The sequence below is a fragment of the Vombatus ursinus genome, unplaced genomic scaffold (genome assembly GCF_900497805.2).
Source record: "Vombatus ursinus unplaced genomic scaffold, bare-nosed wombat genome assembly UNPS02014863.1, whole genome shotgun sequence".
Classification (NCBI taxonomy): Eukaryota; Metazoa; Chordata; class Mammalia; order Diprotodontia; family Vombatidae; genus Vombatus; species Vombatus ursinus.
The window spans coordinates 34,396,755-34,421,383 of NW_020954641.1; the positions used below are offsets into that span (position 1 = coordinate 34,396,755).

The window sequence follows — 24,629 nt, forward strand, 5'->3', positions numbered from 1 at the left end:
GGAGCTGACCTTAAAGTCAGGGATACCTGGATTGATTCCTACCTTTGATATAATGTGGTTGCATGAACCCTGGAAGGCAAGTCATCTGAGCTGTCACTGCCTCAGGAGCCTCCTTAAAAGTATTGATCTAGGGGCAAGTAGGTGGCACAGTAGATAGTGCACTGGCCCTGAAGTCAGGAGGACCTGAGTTCAAATCCAGCCTCAGACACATAACATTTACTAGCTGTGAGACCCTGGGCAAGTCACTTAACCCATTGCCCTAGCCCACCCCCCCAAAAAGTATTGATCTATTTATATACAACCCACACACACACACACACACACACACACACACACAGACATGTGTATGTCTTTGTGTGCTTATGTGTGTGTGTCTCTTTCCCAGACACACATACACACACACATACACACACACACACACACACACGACAATTGTGCATAAGTGTCAAAGATTAATTAGAAATCAGTACATTAAAGATGCACAGTGTGACTGAAAAAAGCCCTGCCCTCTAAAATCATCCAAAAGATTACTGACAATTTGGGAATTGATATCCATAGTGCTACCTTTTAACTTTCCCCACCTCTAGAGTGGCTATAATTAGGTCCAGATGCCCAGCTGGGAAAGTTATTCTTCTAGCAGTGACATCTGGCTCTTTGGCACATTCCCCAGCTTGAACTGAAGCTGAGTGCATTGGACCAACCAGCTGCCCATTTAGTCACCATTATAGTGAATAAATGTTGTATCTAATTATCATCCTCTGTGCTCCTTGCACTTATTCTAGAGAACTGGTCTATCACGACCGGGGCCTTGAAGCAAATGAGAAGTCTTCTGGGTTCATGTTCAGGTGAGAGGATGCTTTGATCTAGTTTTGTTTTAGTTTAATAGACCCAGAAAATAGATAGGTTTGGTTTGGGTTCAAACTGGTTTTACTAAATTTTTACAAATCAGTGTTGTATTCATTAAGATAATATTTGTTTTTTTTTCTGGCTCTAGCATATTAGGAAGACTCATTCTGATATGGGGTTCATAAATGAGTTTAAATTCTTGGTTACTAAAATTATCTATTGAGGAAAAAAGAAACCCCTTATACCTTCAAGTAAATTTTCCTCCTTAAGTTAAAATAGTGGGACTTTTCTCTCTTTTCAAAAACTGAGTCACTATGTCAGTGACTCTCACCTTTTTGGTGTTATGACAATTATTTGATTTCATAATAATGAATAATGATGTAACATAACATATTAATTATAACATATGGAATTTATACAACACTTTAAAGCTTAGAAAGTAGTTTATGCAAATTATCTCATTAGAGCCTCACAATGATTCTGAGGCAGATGTTGTAGGCACCATCATACCTATTTTACAAATGAAACAACTGAGGCTCAGAAAGGTTAAGTGCTTTGTTCATTTCCACAAGACTAGTAAGTGTTAAAGGCTGAATTTAAATCTAGGTCTTCCTGACTCCAAATGCAACACTCTATTCACATGACTGTCTCCTCTTAAAATAATACTACCTTTATTGTTATTATTTAAAGTAATACCAACTTTATCGTTATTATTATTTTGATGATGCACAGACCTTGAAGTTTTATCTGTGTAGGGAATTCCCACTGTGGAAACTCTATTCACTGATGCAGATTGGCAACTCATCAGTTATATCTATAATCTCAGAGAGTTGTGTAGAGGCATGGAGAAGATACAACTTGCTTAGGGTGGCCACCTTGCTAGCATGTGTCGGAGGCAGGTCTTCAACCCAGGTCTTCCTTCATTCCAAGGCTGTCCCTCCATCTACTATGCCACATTGCTCCGACCAACATAGGTAAATTAAAATTTTGTTTTGAGAAGCTCATAACACTTCTCTAGGTAATTGTAGACACCTTGGATATTATAATCAGACAAAGGTTGGGAATTCCTACTCTAGCTAAATGGAGATCTGTGAGACATATCTATATCTATTGCAGAGGGTGATTTGTTGTGATAGAGGCAAATTTTTCACCTAGAGTTCCCTACACCAATAAAAACTTATATTTTACAAGTCCAGGCCAAATGTGAATATATGTGTTGTATCATCTATGTTTATATATTTGGTATACCAATGAAGATCAGCAACTACCCTGCACCTTACAGTCTTAGGGAGTTGCTTGGGCACTTACCTTCAGGGGCACATCAATTGTATGTCAGAGTCAGGACTTGAGCCCAGGCATTAAAGATTCTGAGACCAACTCCCTATCCATTATATCATGCTGCTTTATAATATATGTTTGTATGTATATGTGTGTATATATACATATACGCAAACATGTGTGTACGTATATACATGCATGCATTGTACATACGTGTATATATACACGTGTGTGTGTATGTGTAGCAGCGTGGTGATACAGTAGATAGAGTGCCAGGCCTGGAGTCAGTTAGACTTAATTTCCTGAGTTAAGTTCTGACCTCAGACACTTACCAGCTTTGTGACCCTGGACAAGTCACTTAAACCTCATTGCCTCAGTTTTCTCATCTGTAAAATAAGCTAGAGAAAGAAATGACAAAACCACTTCAGTATCTTTGCCAAGAAAATCCCAAATGGGGTCATGAAGAATCAGCCACAACTGAAAAACAACTAAACAACAACAAAACATAAATAATATACACACAAATATGAAATATTAAAAGGGAAGATTATGGAAGGATATCAGCAGGAATTAGAAAGTATGAAAATTTATTGATGAATTGTGATCTGTATTGGTGATAATAGGCTTACTTCAGTGATATTTTCTCTTTCCATATACATATATGTGGAATATATATATATATACATATACATCCATATATATGGAATATATATATGCACATATATATACACATATATGTGGAATATATATATATACAGTATAAATATATACATAAACAAAATATGTGTCACTTCATGTATATATGTATATACATACGTGTGTGTGTGTGTGTGTGTGTGTGTGTGTGTGTGTGTATACACCAATGAGAGGCAGTATAGTGTAGTGGATATAGAGATAAGGAGCCAGCCTTGCAGTCCTGTAACAGGAGGTCCTCTGTTCAAATCTTGACTCTAATATTTATAGAATGGTCAAGACTATCAGTTGCGGAGAAGGTGCCTACCTAATGGGTATTGGTAGAAGAAGTTTCATCATTTGGGGGTTTCCTGTATTAGTGAAATCACATATCCAAGTGGATCTATCCTTGTTTCTCTGTCTTTGTCTTCCCTTCCTTCTCCTTCCCCTTTTCCTCCTCCCCTCTCCTCTACTGCTTCTCTCTCTTTCCCCTCTCCCTTTCTCCCCACATACATAAAGTTATATACATATTCACAGGTGTGTGTATGCATATACAAAATACATATATGTAGACACACACATACAGATCTATACATGCATGCATATATAAAATGCTTAGGCCCAGTTTAACTGTCAAGAAAATCAGTAGATGGAGGACAAATTCATCACTTTCAGTGCACAGAGTTGTTTACCTTACCCTCTATATTCTTATTTATTTTAATTTAATATTTCATTTTTCACAATTACATGTAAAATTTTAATATTTATTTTTTTAAAAAACATTTTTGAGTTACAAATTCTCTTCCTCCCCCATTGAGAAGGCAAGCAATTTGATATAAGTTATGCATGTGCAGTCATACAAAACATTTCCATGTTAGTCATGTTGTGAAAAAAAAAACAGACAAAAAGAAAGTAAAGAAAAAGTGTGCTTTGATCTGCCTTCAGACACCATCAGTTCTTTCTCTGGAGATGGATAGCATTTTTCCTCAGAAGTCCTTCAGAATTCTCTTGAATCATTGTATTGCTGAGAATAGCCAAGTCATTCACAGTTGATCAATCAAAAATATTGCTGTTACTGTGTACAGTATTCTCCTGGTTCTGAATATTTGACTTTGCATCAATCCATGCAAGTCTTTCCAGGTTTTTCTGGGAGCATCCTGCTCATCATTTCTTAGAGCATTATCATAAATCCCCTTTTATTAAGGGGATTTATTCTGTGAAGTTTGGATTCAGTCAAAGGACTGCACTCAAGGATCTAGAGGCCTCGAGGCTGCAGGTTTCCCACCCCAGCAAAGTGTTCCATTGCAATCATTTATCACAACTTGTTCAGCCATTCCATAGTTGATGGACATCCCCTCAATGTCCAATTCTTTGCCACAACTAAAAGAGCTGCTATAAATATTTCTGTACATATAGGTCCTTCTCCTTTTTTGTTTTATATCTCTTTGGGGATACAGACCTAGTAGTGGTATTGCTAGGTCAAAGGGTATGCGTGGTTTTATAGCCCTTTGGTCATAGTTCCAAATTGCTCCACAGAATGGCTGAATCAGTATACAATTTCACCAACAGTGCATTAGTGTCTCAATTTTCCCATATCCCCTCCAACATTTGTCTTTTTCCTTTTCTGTCATATTAGCCAATCTGATAGGTGTGAGGTGGTAGCTCAGAGTTGTTTAAATTTGCATTTCTCTTATCAATAGTGATTTAGAGCATTTTTTCATGTGACTATAGATAGCTTTGATTACTTCATCTGAAAACTGCCTTTTCATATCCTTTAACCATTTATCAATTGAGGAATGGCCTTATTTCTATAAATTTGATTCAGTTTTCTATATATTTGAAAAATGAGGCTTTATCAGAGAAACATTTTATAAATTTTTTCACAGTTATGATTACTGACTATGTATTTCCCTCCATCCTATTTCCCCATTTATCCTACTCTCTCCCTAACTCTTCCTGACTACAGGCCCAGCACTCTATGCACTGTGCCACCTAGCTACCTGGTGTGAGGACTCCTTCCTATACAAAACTGAAGAATACCTCCATTTTGCTACATGACCAGAACCCTGACTTTTCTGGTCATGTGTGTTAGCACAATGTAGTGGCTAGAGTGCTGGATGTGAAGTCAGGAAGGCCTGGCTTTTAATCTTGCCTCAGACATTTACTTCCAGTATGATTCTGGGCAAATCACTTAACCTGGCTCTCAGCTGCCTCACCCAAAACATGAGTTGCCATCGAGCTCTAATTCCATGAGCCTCTGAGTTTTTGTTGGCATCTTTACACCACGTCATCAACACAAATCATCTTGGCAATATGCTATACTAACCAGGTAACCTGTGAAACTCATGGCAGGCGTTGAGCTTAAATGTGGGTGAATTTTTGGGTTGCCTGTCTTGAAGGTTGTTTGTTCTTAGTAAATGAGGATTCATTCCATACTGCATTTTGTACAATACACAAGTTAGAATCAGAATCATTAATCTGAGTAGGCTCTCAAGAGATCATCTGATTCATAGACTTAAAACTAGAAGGCATCAAGTCCAACCCTCTCATTTTACATATTAGGAAACAGCCACAGGAAAGTTAAATGAGGTTATACAGCTAGTGTTTAAGGTAGGATCTGAGCCTGGGTCTTCCTCATTCCAAATCTACTACACCATGCTGCTTCTTTTTTATAGGTAAGGCTGTGTTTAAAAATTAAACTGATTCTACTTCTCTGGATCTCATTTTCTTTACCTGTGGGGGAAGAGGGGAGATAATTACAGAAGCACAGAATCTCAACATAGGCATCTGGTCCAACTAAGGTGAAGGCTAAATTGCATGGTGGATAGAGCACTGAAAGTAATGTCAGGAGTATTGAGTTGGAATCTTGCCTCAGATACTTAATAGTTGTGTGATTCTGGGCAAGTCACTTAATTTTTGTCAGCCTCAGTCTCCTTATTTGTAAAAATGGGCATAACAAATAGGACCTACCTGACAGGGATGTTGTAATACTCAAATGAGATATGTAAAAAGGCATTGCTAACTTTAAAGTGCAATTTAACCACTTTTGTTGTTGTTGTTCAGTCATATCCAACTCTTTGTGACTCCATTTGGGGTTTTCTTGGAGTGCTTTGCCATTTCCTTCTTCAGATCATTTTACAGATGAGGAAACTGAGGCAAACAGGGTTAAGTGACTTGCTCAGGGTCACACAGCTTAGTGTCAGAGGGCAGATTTAAACTTGGGTCTTCCTGACTCCAGGCCCGGCACTCTATCCACTGTGCCACCTAGCTGCCTGATGCAACCACTAGCTATTATTAATATTATTTACTGGTACCTGAAGAAGAATCTCCTATATCTAAAAGAAGACATGTAGTCTTCTTTTAAGACCTAGGACAGGGAACCTACCACCTCCTAAAGCAGTCTCTTCCATTTTTTTCTACAGCTTTGTTTGTTAGTAGAGTTTCCTTTTTTTTCATGGGCCTGAAATCTCCCTCTCTGCTACTTTTAACCAGTGCTCCCAGTTCAACCCTCTGGAAGAAAGAAGGAAAAAAATTGAATCCCTCTTGCACATGAAAGCTCATCAGATCCCTGAAGTCAGCTATCATCCTCTTCCCTCCTATCCTATCCCTTCTTTTTCTCAGACTAAACATCCCCAGTTCCTTCAAGCAGTCATTAAATGGTGTGAAGTTGAGACTAACCTGGGTGCCCTCCTTGGGGTACTCTCTAATTTATCAATGTCCTTCCCCATAGAATGGAAAATAGTACTCTAGAGGAGATCTGACTAGGGCAGAATGCAGCAGGACTGTTACCTAGTCCTGAAACTATGCCTCTCAACACAGCTTAACTTCCCATCAGCTTTTATAGCTGCCAATTTGCTCTGGTGACTCATACTGAACATGAAGTCCGCTAAAACCTCCAGATCTTTTTCAGATGAATGGCTATCGAATCATCCCTCACCCATTTTACTTGTGAAGTTGATCTTTGAACCAGAAATGGTTCATTTATCCTTAACTTTCTCTCATTAGATTTAGCCTCATGTTCTACACTGTTGGAATCTTTTCTTATCCTGATTCCATCATCTAATGTGTTAGCTATCCTTTCGAACTTTCTATGTTTCTACTGTCATCTGAAAGTTTGATTAAAATTCCATCTAATCTTCTATCCAAGTAATTTATAAAAAATAATAAAAAGCATTAGGCTGGGGCAGCTAGAGGGTGAAGTGGATGGAGCACCAGCCCTGAAGTCAGGAGGACATGAGTTCAAACGCAACCTCAGACACTAGCTGTGTGATCCTGGGCAAGTCACTTAACCCTGATTGCCCCCCCCCCAAAAAAAAACAAGCATAAGGCCAAGTATGGATCTCCCATGCACTCCACTAGGGACCTCCTTCCTGGCTGACACTGAACAATTTGTTAGTGGCTACTCTGAATCTGAACATTCAACTATTTTCAAATACACTTACCCCCACTGTATTACGGGTACCTCACATTTCTTCATCTTTTCTAGGTAAACCAAGTCTACAGTTTTCTCTGCATCCACCAGTCTAGACACACTGTCAATAATGAAAATGGGATTATTCTGCTATGACCTATCTGAATGAAATTGTACTGACCCTTTGTGATAACCCTTTTTTAGATGTTCATTAATCTCTAATAACCGCTTCTAAATTTTTGCCAGGAATTGAAATCAATCTGAATGGAATTTAGTCAAAAATTCTTTCTCCCTTTTTTTGGGATAAAGTTTTTTTTTCTTTTCCAGTACTCTGGAATCTCTCCCATTTTCCACAATCATTCTGAGATCACTGCCAGAGACTCAGCAATCACTTTGAGTTGACCTTTCAATAATATGGGGAGTAGAACCCCTAAAGTTCAAGTTTTATCTCATTTACTATCTCTCTGCTTATCTTGGGTTTCAACTCTCTTACCTTAATTCCAGGAGTGTGCTGGAGCCAGCTTGATTATTACATTTTCATCATGAATGTTCAGACCTTGGAAATTGACATGCTACAAATCAGGGATTGATTTATTGTTTTATTGATTGGACTTTAGAAAGTGATGGAGAAAATGTTAATAATGCTGATCAAACTTAAAAGGGTTGTGTCTACTTTTATTTTTTTGGAAAGTCAGTTGTAAGACATTTGCCAGCATACAACTGCTTAATTCCTTCATGGATCCATTATCTCACCAATGTAGGTACAACCCCACAATTGTGCAGGTCACAGCCTGGCTACACCTTCTCATTCTCTGTGACTCTAGTCCCACAACCTCCCAGAAAACAAGGAATATGACACTAGGCTAAGGTCTTTCTCCTGCATCTCTTGACATTATATGGACAACAAAGGACCACAAAAGATGTTATTCTTCATTCTCATTACACTACTGGTCCATCTCCTTTTCTGGTTACATATCTCTTTGTTAATCTTTATTACTTCTTCTGGTGTGCAAATCTTCATTGGTCATGGCCAGCAGACTATTTCTACTCACCATGCCTCTCTCCATTGATGTTTGTATGATCCATAGCTTCAGTTCTTCAGACTCTCAACTCTTGATCTCTTTAAACTAACTTGCTGCTATGTAGCATCACTAGGAGAAAACCATTATTTAAAAGTTAGATGTTTGTTCCAGAGAGAAACTTGGGATCACTACAAGCATTGTGCCATTTCGCAAATGCAATCCAGCCTGTTCTTTTTCTCCCATTCAATTCTAGACCCAAGATAGCTATAGTGATGAACCAACTCTAGTTGTCCATTCAACTGCATATCATTGTCTTGACAACTGGAAGACTTTATCCAGCTGGCTTTTTTTTTCCCTATGTGGATAAGATCAATCTCATTTAAGTGATTTTGGATTTTATTTAGGAAGCTCTATGAGACAGGAAGAGCATTGGGCCTGAACCAAGTATACACAGGAGAGATTTGTGACAGAGATGAAAAATTTTTGCAGTGTTGTGGGAAATATTCATAAACATCTGAAAGAAAGGAGGATAGCAAACACTTTAGAGAATATCTCAGATGCTATTACTATGAAAATTACAATACAATTTTAACAGCTATCAACCAGCATGCCTATTTTTCATCTCCACAAAATTTTTATGAGAATAATCTAATAACAATATTAAAAATACTTGGCATTTATAGAGCACTTTAAGGTTTGCAAAGTACTTTATATACTCATTTCATCCTCATAACAATGCTGTCAGATAGGAGTTTCTTACTACTTTCATGTCACAGATGAGGTAAAGGAGAAATAGAAAGATTAAGTGGTTTTCTCAGTATCACAAAGCATATAGGTGTCCTAGGTAAGATTCCAATCCAAGTCTTTCTGGCTGCAAGTCCAGATACAGAAGTATCAAAGGCATTCTTGATTATGGCATGTATGAGAAAGGAACCTATTTTTGCTTCCATCTTAATGCACATGTGTATACACACACATGTATATACATATATATATATACGTGTGTGTATGTATGTGTGTATATACACATATATGTATATAATATTGTTATATGTGAGTATATGTATACAGCTACATTGGTCTCTTTAGACAACTCTCTCCCCTTTTCCTCATTAAGAATTATTTCTTTTCTTGTCTTGAAAATTTCATCTTTAAGAACTTCCCATTCTTGAGTTTATTTTCCTTGTAGAATTTTAATCTATGTGATCCTACCTAGCCTTTTTCTGGACATTGAAATCTACTGTGCCCAAATAAAAGATGAATGTTATACTATGGATCAGATTTCCTCCTTCTAACACAGATTCTGGGTCTCTTCTCCCCTTGCAACACTACTTCTACAAACTAGCTCCTCTATGTGAATAAGAATCAGATCTGAAATAGTCATTTCTGTCCCTACTCCCAGACCATCTTCTGGATGCACCTTTGCCAGGGAAGGTGCCTCTCTATCCCTATCCATTACCCACCCCAATTCAATATTAGAATGTAAGACTCTGACAGGCAGGAACTCTGTTTTTGTTGTTCATTTGTTTTTAATATCCTCGGGGATTATTCCAGTGTTTGGCACATAGTAAGCAGTAAGGGCTTAATAAATATTCTTTCATTCATTCTCCAAACTGGTTCCTTCACTTTTTAAAGGACAAAATTATCAATTAAGGCAAGTTACAAAATTATTATCTGCTCACCTTCTGACAGATATCCAGCAGATATCTAAATAATTAAAACCTCCATCATTGTATGACATTATTCCCGACTCATGATTTGTTTCACAAACTGTTCATCTATTTCCTCCTCCTGTCTACAAGTGGTTTGTAATTTATTCCAGAGATAGTATTTTTTCCTGCTTCTTTTTATTTTCACCAAAATGCTTTCTCATCATGTATCCTCAATTTAGTTTCTGGATTTTTCCCCCCACATAACTATTGTGTGGTTTGTCCTTCATTCTCAAAGAGGGCCATGACATCAGGGAGATGACGACATGACTTGCAATTGACTTTGATTTGAGTGAGGGAAGGCTGCACATTTTCTAAATCCACAATGCTGCTAACACTTAGCTTTTTCTTTTTGAGATAGGTATGAACTTCCAGAGTCTTTCTCATCCTATCAAATCTCAGTGCTTCCTATGAGGTCAATTTTACCTACTTGTGTAAGGACCATCTTGCATTTACCCATAATATGTGTGTTTGTGTATGACCATTTCTTTTTTTTTTGACCATTTCTTTTTAATTTCGTATTCCTTTATTATTATTGTGTCTGCAGAGAATTTCTGAGTCCTTACTTCCATTCTCCTTTCTATGTTGTAGCTACTCTCCTTGTTTTCTGACTTGTTGAATATGTGTGTGAGGTTAAGTGACTTCTACAGGGTCACACAATTAACCAAAACCTGAGCAGGGCTTTCACACTCAAGTCTTCTCATTCTAAATCCAGTGCTTTCCCAGTAGACTATGTTGCCAAGATAGCCTTAATATCTGAACTGGCCTAAATCCTCCTGTATCCAATATATCTTTGGATAAAGAGCTAGCCCTGGAATCAAAATCTGGCTTCAGACACTTACTAGCTGTGTGATCCTGGGCAAGACATTTAACCTTGTTTGCCACAGTTTCTTCTGCATAAAATGATCTGGAGAAGGAAATGGAAAACCACTCCACTATTTTTTTTTGCAAAGAAAACCCCAAATGAGGTCATGAAAAGTTGACACAGCTGAACAAGAACAAGTAAAAGAAGAAGGCATAGCTCTGTATTGATAAAGGAAGTTCCTTACCAGGAACACCCCACATGGATGAAATCACAGGCCTGGTAAAACAAACACTGAAAAAGACCAGGCATTTCATAAATGTATTTTAAGTAGCATTTCAGGCGTCTGGAGTTTTCCATCACATGCAGATAAAACAAAATCACAGGGAAGCTGATCTTTCCCTTCCTAAGTCATTTGAGGGCACATTTCCAAACTCTTCTTCCAAAGAAGACGCAGGGTTTTTCACATAGCTTGCTAGATTCAGCTTGAGGCTATGTGCAATTTTTTTCCTGGGGAATCAAAATGCATGAGTTTCCATCTGTTAGGAACATTTATTCTTCATTAAAATCTAGTGGCAATTCCCAACGTCAGTTTAGAACTTGTTTTCCCCATTTTTTCGAACTTCAAATACTTTCTGAATTGTGTTAGCTGATGCATTGGATGTGTATAATTAACTGACAGGTCTCTCTGGGCTCATTTAGCTAAACTTGTGGAGCTTAACTGAGCAAGACATTTGCTGATGTCTCTCCCTGTGGTGACACCCACTGAAATGAATACCTGAAACAGAAAGAAACAAGTGAAACTGTTTTTCCCCCACATTGTTTTCAGATGATATTTATTCCTCATATCTGGGCAGAACTATATGATGGAGGTAATTATCACAGTGTGTTTCAAATGCATGGTTGGTTTGCAAAAGGAAAATGGGGAAAAATGCCATAATTTTTTTTTTTTCCAATCAAAGAAGTCATTCTGAAGGGTCTAAGAAAGACATCAGGAATAGCAGGCTGTCTTTTTAATTGAGCCGCTCAGAATCCCCACTGGATTGCAATGCAACCCACTGGGTGTACAACTTCCGTACACTTCAAAGGGCGTTCCCTGCCTAGAGGAAATTCAAATGATTCTTGGAAGGTTGGGTGTATAAAGGCCAAGCAGGTAAAAAAGCTGAAGCAATTTTCCAGGTTAGAGAAAATTCCAGGGACTGGGCGTGCTGACGTTTTCTCATCAGATTCATAGCTCACTGTACAGTTTTTTTCATTTGCCTGGAAAGACACGGAGAGACTGTGCCTTTCTGCACTTGGGGAGTGTGATTCCTTTGGAATTGTATATCCTTTGCCTCTGATAGGAAGGGAGGTGCCACACTTGCTAATCCTCTCCAAGCCCTGACCATAGCTCTAAGCTATCCTTTACTCAGTGGTCTACCACTCTCTAGTCTCTTGCCCCCCCCCCCCCGCCCTGACAAATTTAGGGAAATAAGCCTCAGCTGCACCAAAGGTGCCCCAGAAACAGGCTGCAAAGGGGAACCAGTATGTAGGCTTCCCACTGACCTAAAGGACAGTCTTTTCCCTTTATCCCTCCTCTTAATCTCATCCTCCAAAGTCCCAAGTCCCCGGAGGATAAAGTCGTTTATATGGTCCCTGGGAAACCCTGTGATACAGGGGTTTGGGGGTGTGTTCCCTCATTCACTCATCAGATCAAGACCCTCGGTATCTTAGACCTGGAAGGAGCTGTTTGGGAGAGAATAGGGTTGGCAAAACCCACTGCTGCTCTGGGTAACCTGGCGAGACGGGTGCCGTGGCTTTGCCAGGTGTCGGCGGTGTGGGGGATCGCGAGTTGCCTCGCTCAGCTCCACTGCAGCAGGAAGGAGCTGCCATCGCCACTGCGGGAAGAGTTGCCGGGACTGCTGACGCGGTTGGACAGAGGCAAGCTGTAGGGGAGGAGCCTGGGCTCTTGATGCACCAGCCTCCAGTACAGCGCCCCGGCAGCCACCTCCTGCAGCAGCCGGGGAGACGGTAGCTGCTACAGCAGAAAGCAGAGGAGGTGGTGGCGGCAGAAGCAGCGGTAGCGGCTGTGAGCGCACGCGTGTGGGTGTGAGTGTGTGCACCCGCCCGCAAGCCAGCCAGGCCGCAGCGGCCAGCCCGTCTCCCAGCCCCCAGCCGGTTTCTCTATCACCGCCCAGTCAGAGCCACCCACCAGTAGCAGAGACCTAGACCCTCTCCCTGCGTGGCGTGGCGTGGAGTGGCGTGTCGGGGCAAGCTTCCGTCCTCCCAGTCCACCTCTCCACTGGAGAGAGTTCCGATCCAGAAAGACACCATTTTGTTGCTGGACGCTTTCCGAAGGGGGGGTGTAGTGTCTTTGGAGTGGCTGCCAGCAAAGAGGGAACCTGTTGGGCATCTATATCCCCAGCGTGGGAGCTCCAGACTACTCTGAGCATCTCCTCCCTGGGCTGGACCAGACCCTGCCGGGCTCAAAGCATCCCTCTTGCACCAGGGCAGCAGCAGCTGCAGCAGCATCTCTGGCAATTGAATTCCTAGGAAGCCGTGGCGGTACTAGCCAACGCAGCGTTGAAAATCGCGAGTGTAGGAGGTGACATCTCGATTTCTTCTCTCCTCGGCTTCTCTTCCTTCTCCTCCTCCTGCTCTCAGGGAAGGACTATGCTGTGCTCCCTGCTTCGACCCTGTCCCCCTCTCCTCTGAGGCTGGCGGCGGGGAGAGATCATGGATACTTGTCTGCTGGCTTTTAGTTTCCACACAAGTAACCCTGCTGTCAATGGAGGAAGACATTGATACCCGCAAAATCAACAACAGTTTCCTGCGAGATCACAGCTATGCGACCGAAGGTAATGCCCCCCGCCGCATTTAACCCCATGAGGCCTCAGCCAAGAGGAACTCACGGGGTGCAAGCATTCTGGAAAGCAGAGCTGGTGGTACAGGAGGGTATTAAGCATCGTGGGAGGAGAGCTCATTGCCCAGCCCCTCAGGGTTGGGTTGGAGAAGGGAGTGTGGGGGACTGTGGGCTCCGCCTGCAGGTTCCCCTGCTATGTCAGCGATGTTGGTGCCGCTCTAGCCATCCAGGGCCTGCCTGGGGAGCTCCGGTTTGGAGCAGCAGGTGGACCAGGAGTGCGTCTGAGTTAAAGGCCCGAAGAGGGGACCAGATCTCGGGGGTCATTTCCTAGCTAGAAAATGACTCCAGAGAATCAAGTTGCCGCCCCACTTAAGGTGACCGGGCTTCAGACAGAGGTTGAATTGAGGAGGAGTGGGTAGGTGAAAAGCCCTGAAAGGCAGCAGAGTGATGGTGCATGCCTTAGCCGTTCTGTGGAGGGCAGGGTTTCATTTCCTGCCCATTTATCTCTCAGATGGACGGATACCTGGATTGGCAATCATTCATGCAAAGGCCCTTGGCAAACAAGGGCTATGGAGTAGTTGGGGGCATAGGGGACATAGATGTAGGTGGTGAGTCCTAGTCCAACACGTGGGGCAAGGAAGACAATCAGCTGGCCTTAAAAATTATGGTTATGATTTCTGCAGCGGCAGTTTCTGCTGAATCAACAGCCAGCAGGAAGGAAGTGTGCTCAGCAGCTGAGCTTTGCCAGGAGAAGAAATTGTCTTTGCTTCCTCACTCAGCTTGTTCTTGGATTAATCTAAATCCTTAAGCAGGCAGGCAGAGCCAGCAGGTGGATTTTCAGTATTCTTTGGTGTGTGGAGGTTTTCCTAAACCCAAAACTTTTCCATTGCTGTTTTCATTTCCATTCCTATGCCCTAAAACCTATGGATGCTGAATATAGATCACTAGGGAGCAGAAGCCACCATCATCTTTCCTTTTCTCACTGCTGCATGCCTCAAGCACTCAGCATTGTAGAGCCCTGATTGAACTGTGACTCAGTAGACCCCGGGTCTGATCTTTGATAAGGCAGAAAGAATATTAGACTTGGAGTCAGGAGACCTGGGTTCTTGTATCAGCTTTGTCACTCACTAGTCACCTGATCTTAAGTAAGCCTCTTACTCTCTGGGGCCTTTTTTTTTTTCTTCTTCTTATTCGCATCATCAGTAAAATGAAGGAGTTGGAGAAGAGAGAGAGAGAGAGAGAGAGAGAGAGAGAGAGATTCTATGAAAAAGTTTAGAGGCTCCTGTTAAGAGGGTAGAAAAAAGATTTTTTTTTAAAGATTTGAGTAAGAAGAAATAGAGTGGGAGAGGGGAAGAAGCGTTCATTCTGAAAATATCAATACAAATTTTAAGCTGTCAGTAGGCTCAGTGTTTTTCCTTTTTTTATTAGAAAATCTTTTATATGTAGACAGACTGGTATAATGGAAAGAGCTAGAAGGATTGGGTTCAAGATGACTCTGCCACTTACTGGCTGTAAGGTCACTTGAGCTCTCTGACTTAGTTTTCTCATCTGTAAAATGGGAGATAATGCTAGGGCTTTTCTGAGGATCTGTAAGTGTAAAATTACAGAAGTTGTTATTACAGATATTAAGATCATGTGACCTCTGTCCTCTAGGAACCTAAAGCAGAAAACAAACATTGTGCCCAAAGGGTAAAATAATATTTTTGAAGCTTCTTCCCATAGAAAGTACTATGGGGTTTCTTTATTGCACTGGGTGGCAGATTTTTATCTCCCAACCACAGAGCTCTTGTCACTAATTTGGCCTTAGGCTGAGTTTGTTTAGCACTGTTTGGGTGTGTTCTAGAGTAAAGAAAGTACCCTTATGCCTGAAAGTTTACTAAGAGACTCATTGAGATTTATGATTATAAAGCAACAAACATATAAAATAGCACTTCCTTTTATTCTGCTCCTCATTACTCACCCTTCAAGAGGCAGCCTCTAATAATGAATAAGGTAGTAGTAGGAAGTTTTCTAGATTGGATGAGCTTTAGAACACTTTGCAAAGTTGGTGCGCATTAAATATTTGTTGAATGAATGATCCAAAAAAAAAAATGACTTGTTGCTTCCCAATCCCAGAACATTGATAATGCCCTCATGATTTTCTTTTATTGCAACATTTTAGACCCTGAAGCAGCAGCTCCAGTTTCCGATAGCAGCAACAGGATGAGGGGATAAATTGTTTACATCCTTTTTTTTTTTCTTCAATAAACAGAGTAACTGGGAAGCTAGGTGGCGCAGTGGATAAGAGCACTGGCCCTGGATTCAGGAGGACCTGAGTTCAAATCGAGTCTCAGATCAGACACTTGACACTTACTAGCTGTGTGACCCTGGGCAAGTCACTTAACCCCAACTGCCTCGCAAAATGAAATAAAATACAATAAAATAAAATAAAAAGTAACTTTGTAGCAAAGAATTGCAATGGTATTTTCAATAGTATTTTTAAAAAAATTTTAAATTCTGTGTGTGTGTATGTGTGTGTGTGTGTGTGTGTGAGAGAGAGAGAGAGAGAGAGACAGAGAGAGAGAGAGAGTACATACCTGTGATTTCACTAGGTGGGTGGGTAACTCCAGATGAGAGGTAAGTATCAGAGGCCAAAATTGTTCCCAGATTTTCTTGATTCTGAGGCCTATTCTCAGTCCATTAGGCCGTGCTGTCCTTCCTTTCCTGCTCACCTCCCTCCCCTACACTCCTTTCTGTTTTAGGGCACCACCATCCTTCACTCACCCAGGTTTGCATTCTTAAATTCTTGTTTCCTCTTCTCCCCTCCCCCATCAGTTACCACCTTTTGTCAGCCTCCACAGCTTCTCTCCCACTTGACTCCTACAGCTATAGCCCTAAGAGTACACTATCAGGCTCTCAATACCACTTACCTGCACTATTGCAATTGCCTTTTGGTTTCCTTGCTTCCAATTTCTTTCCTTTCCACACAACTGCCAAAATGATCTTCTTTTGGCACAGGTCTGGCCCTGCCAGTCCTAAGCTCAAGAAGCTGATGCTTCTCCCCATTGTCTCTAGGATGCAATGCGAACTCCTCTCTTGCCGTAATCTTTTCATGCTTACTTCACATACCCCACCCCCAGCCCCATTTCACACTATGTTCCAGGCACACTGACCTCGTTGTTGTTCCCCAAACCTGGCATACCATCTTGCCTCCTGGTATTTGCACAGGCAGTTCCCCATGCCTGGAATACACTCTCTCCTCATCTCTAAAGCAGAGAATCCTTAGCTTCTTTCAAAGCTCAACTCAGGTTCCATCTTGCCTGATCTTCTGGCTCTTACTATGCTCTCCTTCCTTACATTATCTTTTACTTGCCTGTCTCTAGAAGTGTTGCATTGCTCTGATGGAAAAATGTAAACTCCTGGGGACAGTTTTTGTTTTGTTTTTGGTCTTTGAAACCCTGTTAGTGCTTTGCATATTTTATTATTATCGAGTTGTTTCAGTTATGTCCAGCTTTCCATGACCTTATTTGGGATTTTTTTGGCAAAGATGCTAGTGGGGTTTGCCATTTCCTTCTCCAGCTCATTTTACAGATGAGGAAACAGGGTTAAGTGACTTGCCCAGGGTCACACAACTAGTGAGTGTCTGAGGCTGGTTTTGAACTTGGGTCCTCCTGACTCCAGGACAGATACTCTATCCACTGTACCATCCCATATAATGCTTGATAAATATTTGTTGAACTGGATCCATATTGGCTTTATAACTGATCCTACCTTGCAGTGAGAATAAGAGAAAAAGAGATGAAAGATAAAATGGAACTCAGATGTTAGGAAAAAACCATAATGACCTTAGAACAGAATACTCTATATCATTTTTTTCCATTGGCCCATCATAGTAGATTTTTTATTTAACAGTCAGTGGGAAGGGGAATAATCACTCCCCTTTAGATTAGCGCCTGGATACATTTAGGGATCACTCAAAAATCACATCACTCTTTCTCTGTTTACTTATTTAAATCCATCGTACTAAATGGGTAGATCTGTTGGCTGTAATTCTGAGGCCTTCTGTTTCTTTGTGCTCCTCTTTGTGTTCCTTCACTGTTTCCTTTCCTTCCCAACTGCTCAGATCTCTGACAATTTTTAGAAATTCTCATTTGCTGTTACCTCTGGCCCGGATGATGTCTAAGGTCCCTGCTAGCTCAGAGCATCTATGAAGCTCTGCCCTCAGCTCTGATCATTCCACACTGCAGTATTCTATTTAAAGCCAAAAGGCTTTTGCTGGGTAGTTAGTGTGAAGGACTCTAAGCTCAATTTGCATCCTAAATGGTAGCTGCAGGCAAGTTTATTCTGTGGAGAGCTGGGAAAATGCTACAAGCCAGTTTTACCTAAGGTATTGGGTTTTGTTTTTTCTTTTTGGTTGTTGAGTGTATTATTTTGCAGGCTAGTGAAATGAATTCCTAATGTGTGTACTTATTAAAGGCATTTCCTATCTTGATGTCCTTTTTTTTTAGCTTTGTTTGAGCACTGGTATATTTCTAATGAATCCCTTTCTTCCCTTCCCTAAGAATTCCCAGTACCTTTGCCTGCTTCACTAGCCCATATTCCAGGAGAGAGAACAATTTATAATCTTTTTTTCCCTCTTCTTCTTTCTTTTTTTATTTGGACTGGACCTATGATTTCTTTGATCTATTTGGTGTGGAGACTTTCTCCACCAAAGCAGAGCAGAACCTGCTCAACAATTTACACTTTTAGGGAATTGCCTGGAGCTTTTGTTGTTGTTTTTCAGTTTCACTCATGTCTGACTCCTCTGTCACCCATTTGGGATTTTCTTGGCAAAGATATGGCATGGTTTGCCATTTCCTTCTCCAACTCATTTTACAGATAAGGAAACTGAGGCAAACAGGGCGAAGTGACATGCCCAGGATCACACAGCTAGTAAGTGTTTGAGGCTGGATTTGAATTCAAGAAGAGGCGTCTTCCTGACTCCAGGCTTGGCACTCTATCCCGTGCCACCTAGCTGCCCCTTGCCTGGGGCAGTGAGAGATTAAATGACTTGTTCATAGTCATGCCAGTATGTGTCTGAGGTGGATTGTGAATCCAGGTCTTCTGTCTCTGAAGCCAGCTCTCTATTCTTTATATCAACCCTCCTCTATTACTTATTTATCCATCCATTTACTATTTCTTGCTTCATTCTTATTGTTGCCATTCATTGTGTATAATCCATGTTTTCATCTGTGCTTGAATTCCCTTTGGGGATAGTTTTGAAGTGACTTCCTCTCCCCCATCCCCAAGTAAAGCTCCAAAGAGAGGAGCCATGTGAAAGGGTATTTTTTTGAGGGGGGGGGGCTAGGCAATGGGGTTAAGTGACTTGCCCAGGGTCACATAGCTAGTAAGTATTATGTGTCTGAGGCTGGATTTGAACTCAGGTCCTCTTGAATCCAGGGCCGGTGCTCTGTCCACTGCAACACTTACCTGCCCCCAATGTGAAAGGGTATTAGAATGATCATGTGAGAAGACCACACAAAGAGGACAATGAACCATATGTTTTGTCCTTAAGGGTTTCTCTGAGGACTCAGCTAGGTGGTGCAGTCAATAGAGAGCACGGGCCTAAAGTCAGAAAGACCTGAGTTCAAATCTGGTCTCAAACACTTAATAGCTGTGTGACCCTGGGCAAGTCATTTAACCTGTTTGCCTCAATTTTCTCATCTGTAAAATGGAAATAATAATAGTATCTATCTTGCAGTGTTGTGAGATTCAAATGAGATGATAGCTGTAAAGTGCTTAGCACAGTGCCTGGCGCATGGTAAGTGCTGTATAAATGTTAGCTATTATTATCTTAGCTTCATGCAGATTTCTGGGACGGCCATTGGAACTGAGAAAACACCATCTCCTGGTGACCCACAGCAGGTCCACAAGTCCTTTCCCGACTTACATTCCTACCCACTCTGGGCCTCTCCCCCTCCCCTATCAGGAAGGGATCTTAAAAGATTTTGCCTAAATCTGCTTCCTCAGTGTGGGAACCTGAGCAGTCACTTTCATCTGTATATGTTACCATTAATAGATTGAATTCCTCAGCATCCAATGTGTGCTTCTAGAACATTCTGTCTGTTGGGGTGGGATGTGGTAAAGAGCAGAAGAGGATGCATTTTCACTGTTTTCCAAATATTCCATTGATTGGCAGGGGGCAGGTGGTAAGCGTTAGACTAAATGGCTTCTTCCAGCTCTAAAATCCCATGATTCTGTGAAGTGCTAAATGTACACAAAAGACATAAAAAGTACAACTGAGGCAGTTTACCCCACCCCACCCCTAAGAGCCGCATTTAGGAGTGTGGGACCTTCGATGAAGAGGAAGCAGAGATGGGCAACACTAGGGAAGTCCATGAAGCTGCTTTTGCTATGAGGGTTCTGGAAAGGCTTACAGTAAAAGGAGGCAGTAGGATTACAGGGAGGAAGGGATTTGTCGTTGCTGCATAAGTTATTTTGATATTTGTATGCAAATGTCAGATCAGAATACCATTTCAAATGCATGCAGATGAATTTTTGATCTCCTCTGTGCTCAGGAATGGGAGGTAGGAAGACGCTGCCTGACGCTATTGTAAATGACCTTTCTGGAGCTGGGAAATGTTTTGCTCCTAAATGTAATGACCAGAGTGCATTGAAAATCACTCATAGGTATTCATTAGTATCCTCCTAGTCCCCAGTGGTTTTCCCAAGCCCTTTTAAGAGTGCTGGTCAGAAATGTACCAATGAACCTGGGGTGAATAACATTAAGATAGTCCTGTCAAAGTGTTTCTAAAGCTGAATGAAAAGTGCTAGCCTAATGACTCAGTTTCTTGGACTTTGGCATTTGAAGAGTATTTGAGCCTCCAGTTGGGTATTGAGCTAGTCTTATAGAATCCCAGCATTGAGGAAGAGCTGTTTAGAAGCCAAAGGGTTTTGTTTTATCCACAGTACACATTCTGATGGCTACAAAGAGAGATTGAAGGACAAAGACTGGCTGAAGTCCAACCCAATCATTCCCATTCTCCCATTCCAGCCTCACCTAGCATTTGGACACTCAATCCAAAGCTATCTACTTCTCCTATGGACTTCTTGGGTCCCCAGCAGCTTTTATCCAATGTAAAAATCATTAGCTAGCTTTCCCTGGCACATTTATACCACTTTGGCTTCTCATAAGATAGTTGGAACATAGGACCAAGAGGAAGGCTGATGGTAGCAGGAAAGCCACTTGTATATACAGAGCTAGACCCTTCCCTTTAAGCTCATGGCAGCAATAGCAATAGTCATCTGGAAATTGGAGAGGAGAGAGAGAATATCTATCCACCCTCCCAATGTCCTACCTCCAATTCTCCCCCCCCCCCCACTGCCCAGGTCTAGGTTCCCATGATCAGTAGTTACCTTTCGGACTGGGAAGAAAGTTCTCATTACACTTATGGACAGAGATGTGTTTAAATTAGTAAGGAGTCATAGAATTGCCCTTTGCATGAAAACATGTTGGAACCCAGGCAATGATTTATGTCAGACTAGCCCACTTTCCCTCTCAGAAGGGTAGAATCCACTTTGTTTAGCCTTTCACTCCCAAATTCCTCTCTTTCTCTTTTAGGCCCCCAAGATCATAGGCCTCAGAAACTATAAGAACCTTAGAGGTAATTAGGTCCCCTCTCATAAGAGAGAAAGGCAGCTAGGTGGCACAGTGAATAGAGCAATGGGTTTGAAATCAGGAAGCCTCATCTTCATGAGTCTTCATGAGTTCAAATCCAGCCTCAGACATTTAATAACAGTGTGATCCTGGTCAAGTCACTTAACCCTGTCTGCCTCAGTTTCGTCATCTGTAAAATGATCTGGAGAAGGAAATGGCAAACTACTCCTATATCTTTGCCAAGAAAACCCCAAAATGGGGTCACAAAGAGTCAGACATGACTGAAACAACTCAACATCCATAAGGAAGGAGGAATTCATGTTGGTCTCTGCCACAGTTGGGAACAGCTGAGAAAAGGTAGTCCAAGAGTAGTTTCTGCATTAACCTAATCAATATGGCAAGATTTCCCTTCAGAAAATGGCTTCATCAGAAATAGAGTGGGTATTGGGGATCATTTGGAGTTTCTGAGATTACATGCCATGTGGAATAAGGACTTTAACACCTTTTGCCTGCTAAATGTTACAGACAAGAGATAGGTAGGTACCAGGAATCAAGGAGAATGAAAAAGTTATATGAGAAAAGAAAGGATAAAAAGGCTAGAGAAAATGAATTCTGAGTCTCTATCTAAGAGAACCAATGTAGACAATTGAGGAACAAGGTCAGTTAATGACGGTTTTGTGTGCAGGTATGATGTCTGTGAGGCCTTTATTATATCCTGGATTGAGCTCTATCCCAGACGGTTGGCTGGATTTCCAGTAAAAAAGCATCACCATTTATGTTGCAGTAAATCTTAATTAGTATGTATAAACCTGGAGTCTGGCCTTCTCTCCACCAGAACAGTTGAAGGCTTAGTTCTGGGATCCTCAGTCGATAAGGACAGATATATTTCTGCAGGCATCAAGGATGGTGCTTTGCACAAAGTAGGCACTTTATAAATGGCTTCTGAGTGAACTGATGAATGAAAGAAAATGGGAATATAATGGGAAAAAAGGGAGGAGGGAGGGGTAATTTCATTTAAGTCATAAATGGTCCCTGATGGATTTTGAAGACTAAATTATTCTCCTTAAGGCATCTAGTATTACTTTGGTGGAACTTTGAAGAGAATAGGATTCTACAAGCACCTTAAATAAACCAGTTTATCCTTTAAGGCTGTGCAGAATGGCCCCAAGGCAGAAGACTTGTTAGCTTTGACTATGCTCAAAGAGTTGCCATTAATTTCTCTTGATTTCTAGCCTTGCTTTCTTCCTCTTAAAAACTGGGACTAATTCTGAGTTTCTACCTTCCTTCCAAGACTTTTGAAGACATTGATGTTGACTAAAAGCTTTTGAGGCTCCCCTACAAGGAGTGTGATATAAAGAAGGGTGGTGAGGTTGGGTGATAGGAGATAATTAAATCTGTGGTCATGAAGACTTGAGTTTGATTCTGACCTTTGATACAAGCTGTAGGGCTATTGGCAAGTGGTAACAAGATTTCCAAGTCTAATTTTTCTCTTCTGTAAAATTGGGATACTGATACCTAAAAAAAAAAAAACAACTATCTTACAAGGGTTATTGTAAAAGTCAAATAATATAATATGTGTGACAGCAGTTTGTGGATATCAGCTTTTATAATTTTATTATTAATAGGATGGGAATATTCATTGGATGAAGGAATCTTGTTTGATTCCTCTGTGATATACATAGATACCTTTTGTTCCAAGGATCTGAAATTGAAGAAGCCCTAAAGACCCTATACTTCTTCAAGTGGAATGAGAAGAAATTCATATCAATAATAATATAGCTCACATTTATATTGTATTTTAAAGTGCTCTGCAGGCGCTTTACATTCATTAGTTCTTGTGAGTCTTATAACAACCCTATGAAGTAGGTGCTATATTACTTCCATTTTACAGATAAGGAAACTGAAGTGGGATTCAAATCTGCCTTCCTGACTCCAAGTCCAACACTCTAGCCTGTCCATCACATTGCTTATTTCACAAGAATTGAACCTGGTGAGCATTTGGCTGAAAATAGAAGGATTCTCTTTTTAAAAAAAATTTTTTTTAGTGTTGTTTTTTGTTGTGATGGGTTCTGACTGAATCTAAAAGGTAGTGACAGGGTCTCAGACCTTGGTTGGGATTTCTAGTTTAATGACACTGATATATAGAACTAGAAGCCATGAAAGTAAATTAATTATCAAGTGTTGCTATTTTCCCTGCCTGGAATGTGCTCCCTCTTCATCCCAACCTCTCAAAATCCTTCACTTCTCTCTAGGCTCAGTTCAGGTGCTAAACCAGTCCTATAAAGCCTTCTCTAATTCCCTTAGCAGAACTCACTCACTCACACTCTCTGTCTACCTCTTTCCTCATATTTATCTATATATATTCCATTTTCCTTCTGTTAGAATGCAAACTTTTTGAGGGTAGGGGCTGTATCATTTTTCATCTTTGTATCCCTATCAGCTAGCAGGATGTTCTTGCTCATAATAGAAGCCTCACAAATATTTGCTGAAGAAAAGACTGAGAAAAAGAAGGGAATAGGTTGCCAAAGCTTTCTGTATCTGGCCTTGGCTTAGCTTTGCAACCAGACTGTCTGGGGCAGCCCAGGACACCGAGAGGAGACATTGGTGAAGTTGTTGGCAGGAGCTGCCTTGCTGCAGGGACTAAAGGGAATCTCCTGAGTTGGAAAAAATCAGAGATGCAGGCAAAGGTGGGACAAATAGCCATCTGGTGAATAGTGAGTGTTTTGCTTGTGCTGCTGGGCTGAAGTGGGAATACTAGCTACCTACCACAGAGGCTGAGCTCTCAATTACTGGCTCTGAATTGATACCTTAGAATTTCTCCCCTGTGACAATAAATTCTGCTTTACTAATTATCACTGGGGGCTTAGCATGACCCCCTCCCCCAAACCCAATACATGCAGCAGTCACTCAGGACCAATCATTCATCCATTATAATCTCAGAAAAAAGGACTAATCAATAAGTTAATTTATTAAGTGATTACTAGGTAGAAAACATCGTGGTAAGTCATTTAATGAATTCAGGGAGGTATAAGCCATGATCCCTGGCTTCAACAAGCTTACAATCTGTTTAGGGAGACAATATATGTATATAATAACATAATAATACAAGACAGGATGTGAAAAGTAAGACACAATGATGTAATGAATAGAGATCCAGCTTCCAAGTCAGTATGGCCTAGGTTCAAATCCTGCTATTGATACATTTGGGCCATATGGCCCTGGATGAGTCACTTAACTTTTCATTATCCTAGATCAGAGGTGTCATGGTAGGGCAATACTCCCAAGTGCAGCCTTCAGTACAATTGGGAAATATTTAACAAAATAAATGAAAATACAACAGAACATAAATAATGTTAATATGTGGTTTTCTAAGTCAATATGTACCCCAAAGGGATCTTTATATGTAGTTTAAGGGTCCTAGTTTCTGTCTGA

The 24,629-nt window shown here is 41.0% G+C and overlaps 1 protein-coding gene across 3 annotated transcripts in view; it reads left to right on the forward strand.

The window, feature by feature from the left end:
• Positions 1–24,629, forward strand: part of PPP2R2B (protein phosphatase 2 regulatory subunit Bbeta) — a 459,792-nt gene that overhangs the window by 150,143 nt on the left and 285,020 nt on the right. The window contains exon 1 of one of the 3 annotated variants that reach the window (XM_027841650.1): positions 13,359–13,577. The exons of the other annotated variants lie outside the window; for them this stretch is intronic. Coding sequence (XP_027697451.1) covers positions 13,508–13,577 — 70 coding nt within the window. The 5' untranslated portion in view covers positions 13,359–13,507. Of the gene's footprint in view, positions 1–13,358; positions 13,578–24,629 lie in introns of those variants that run through there. 3 annotated transcript variants of the gene reach the window in all.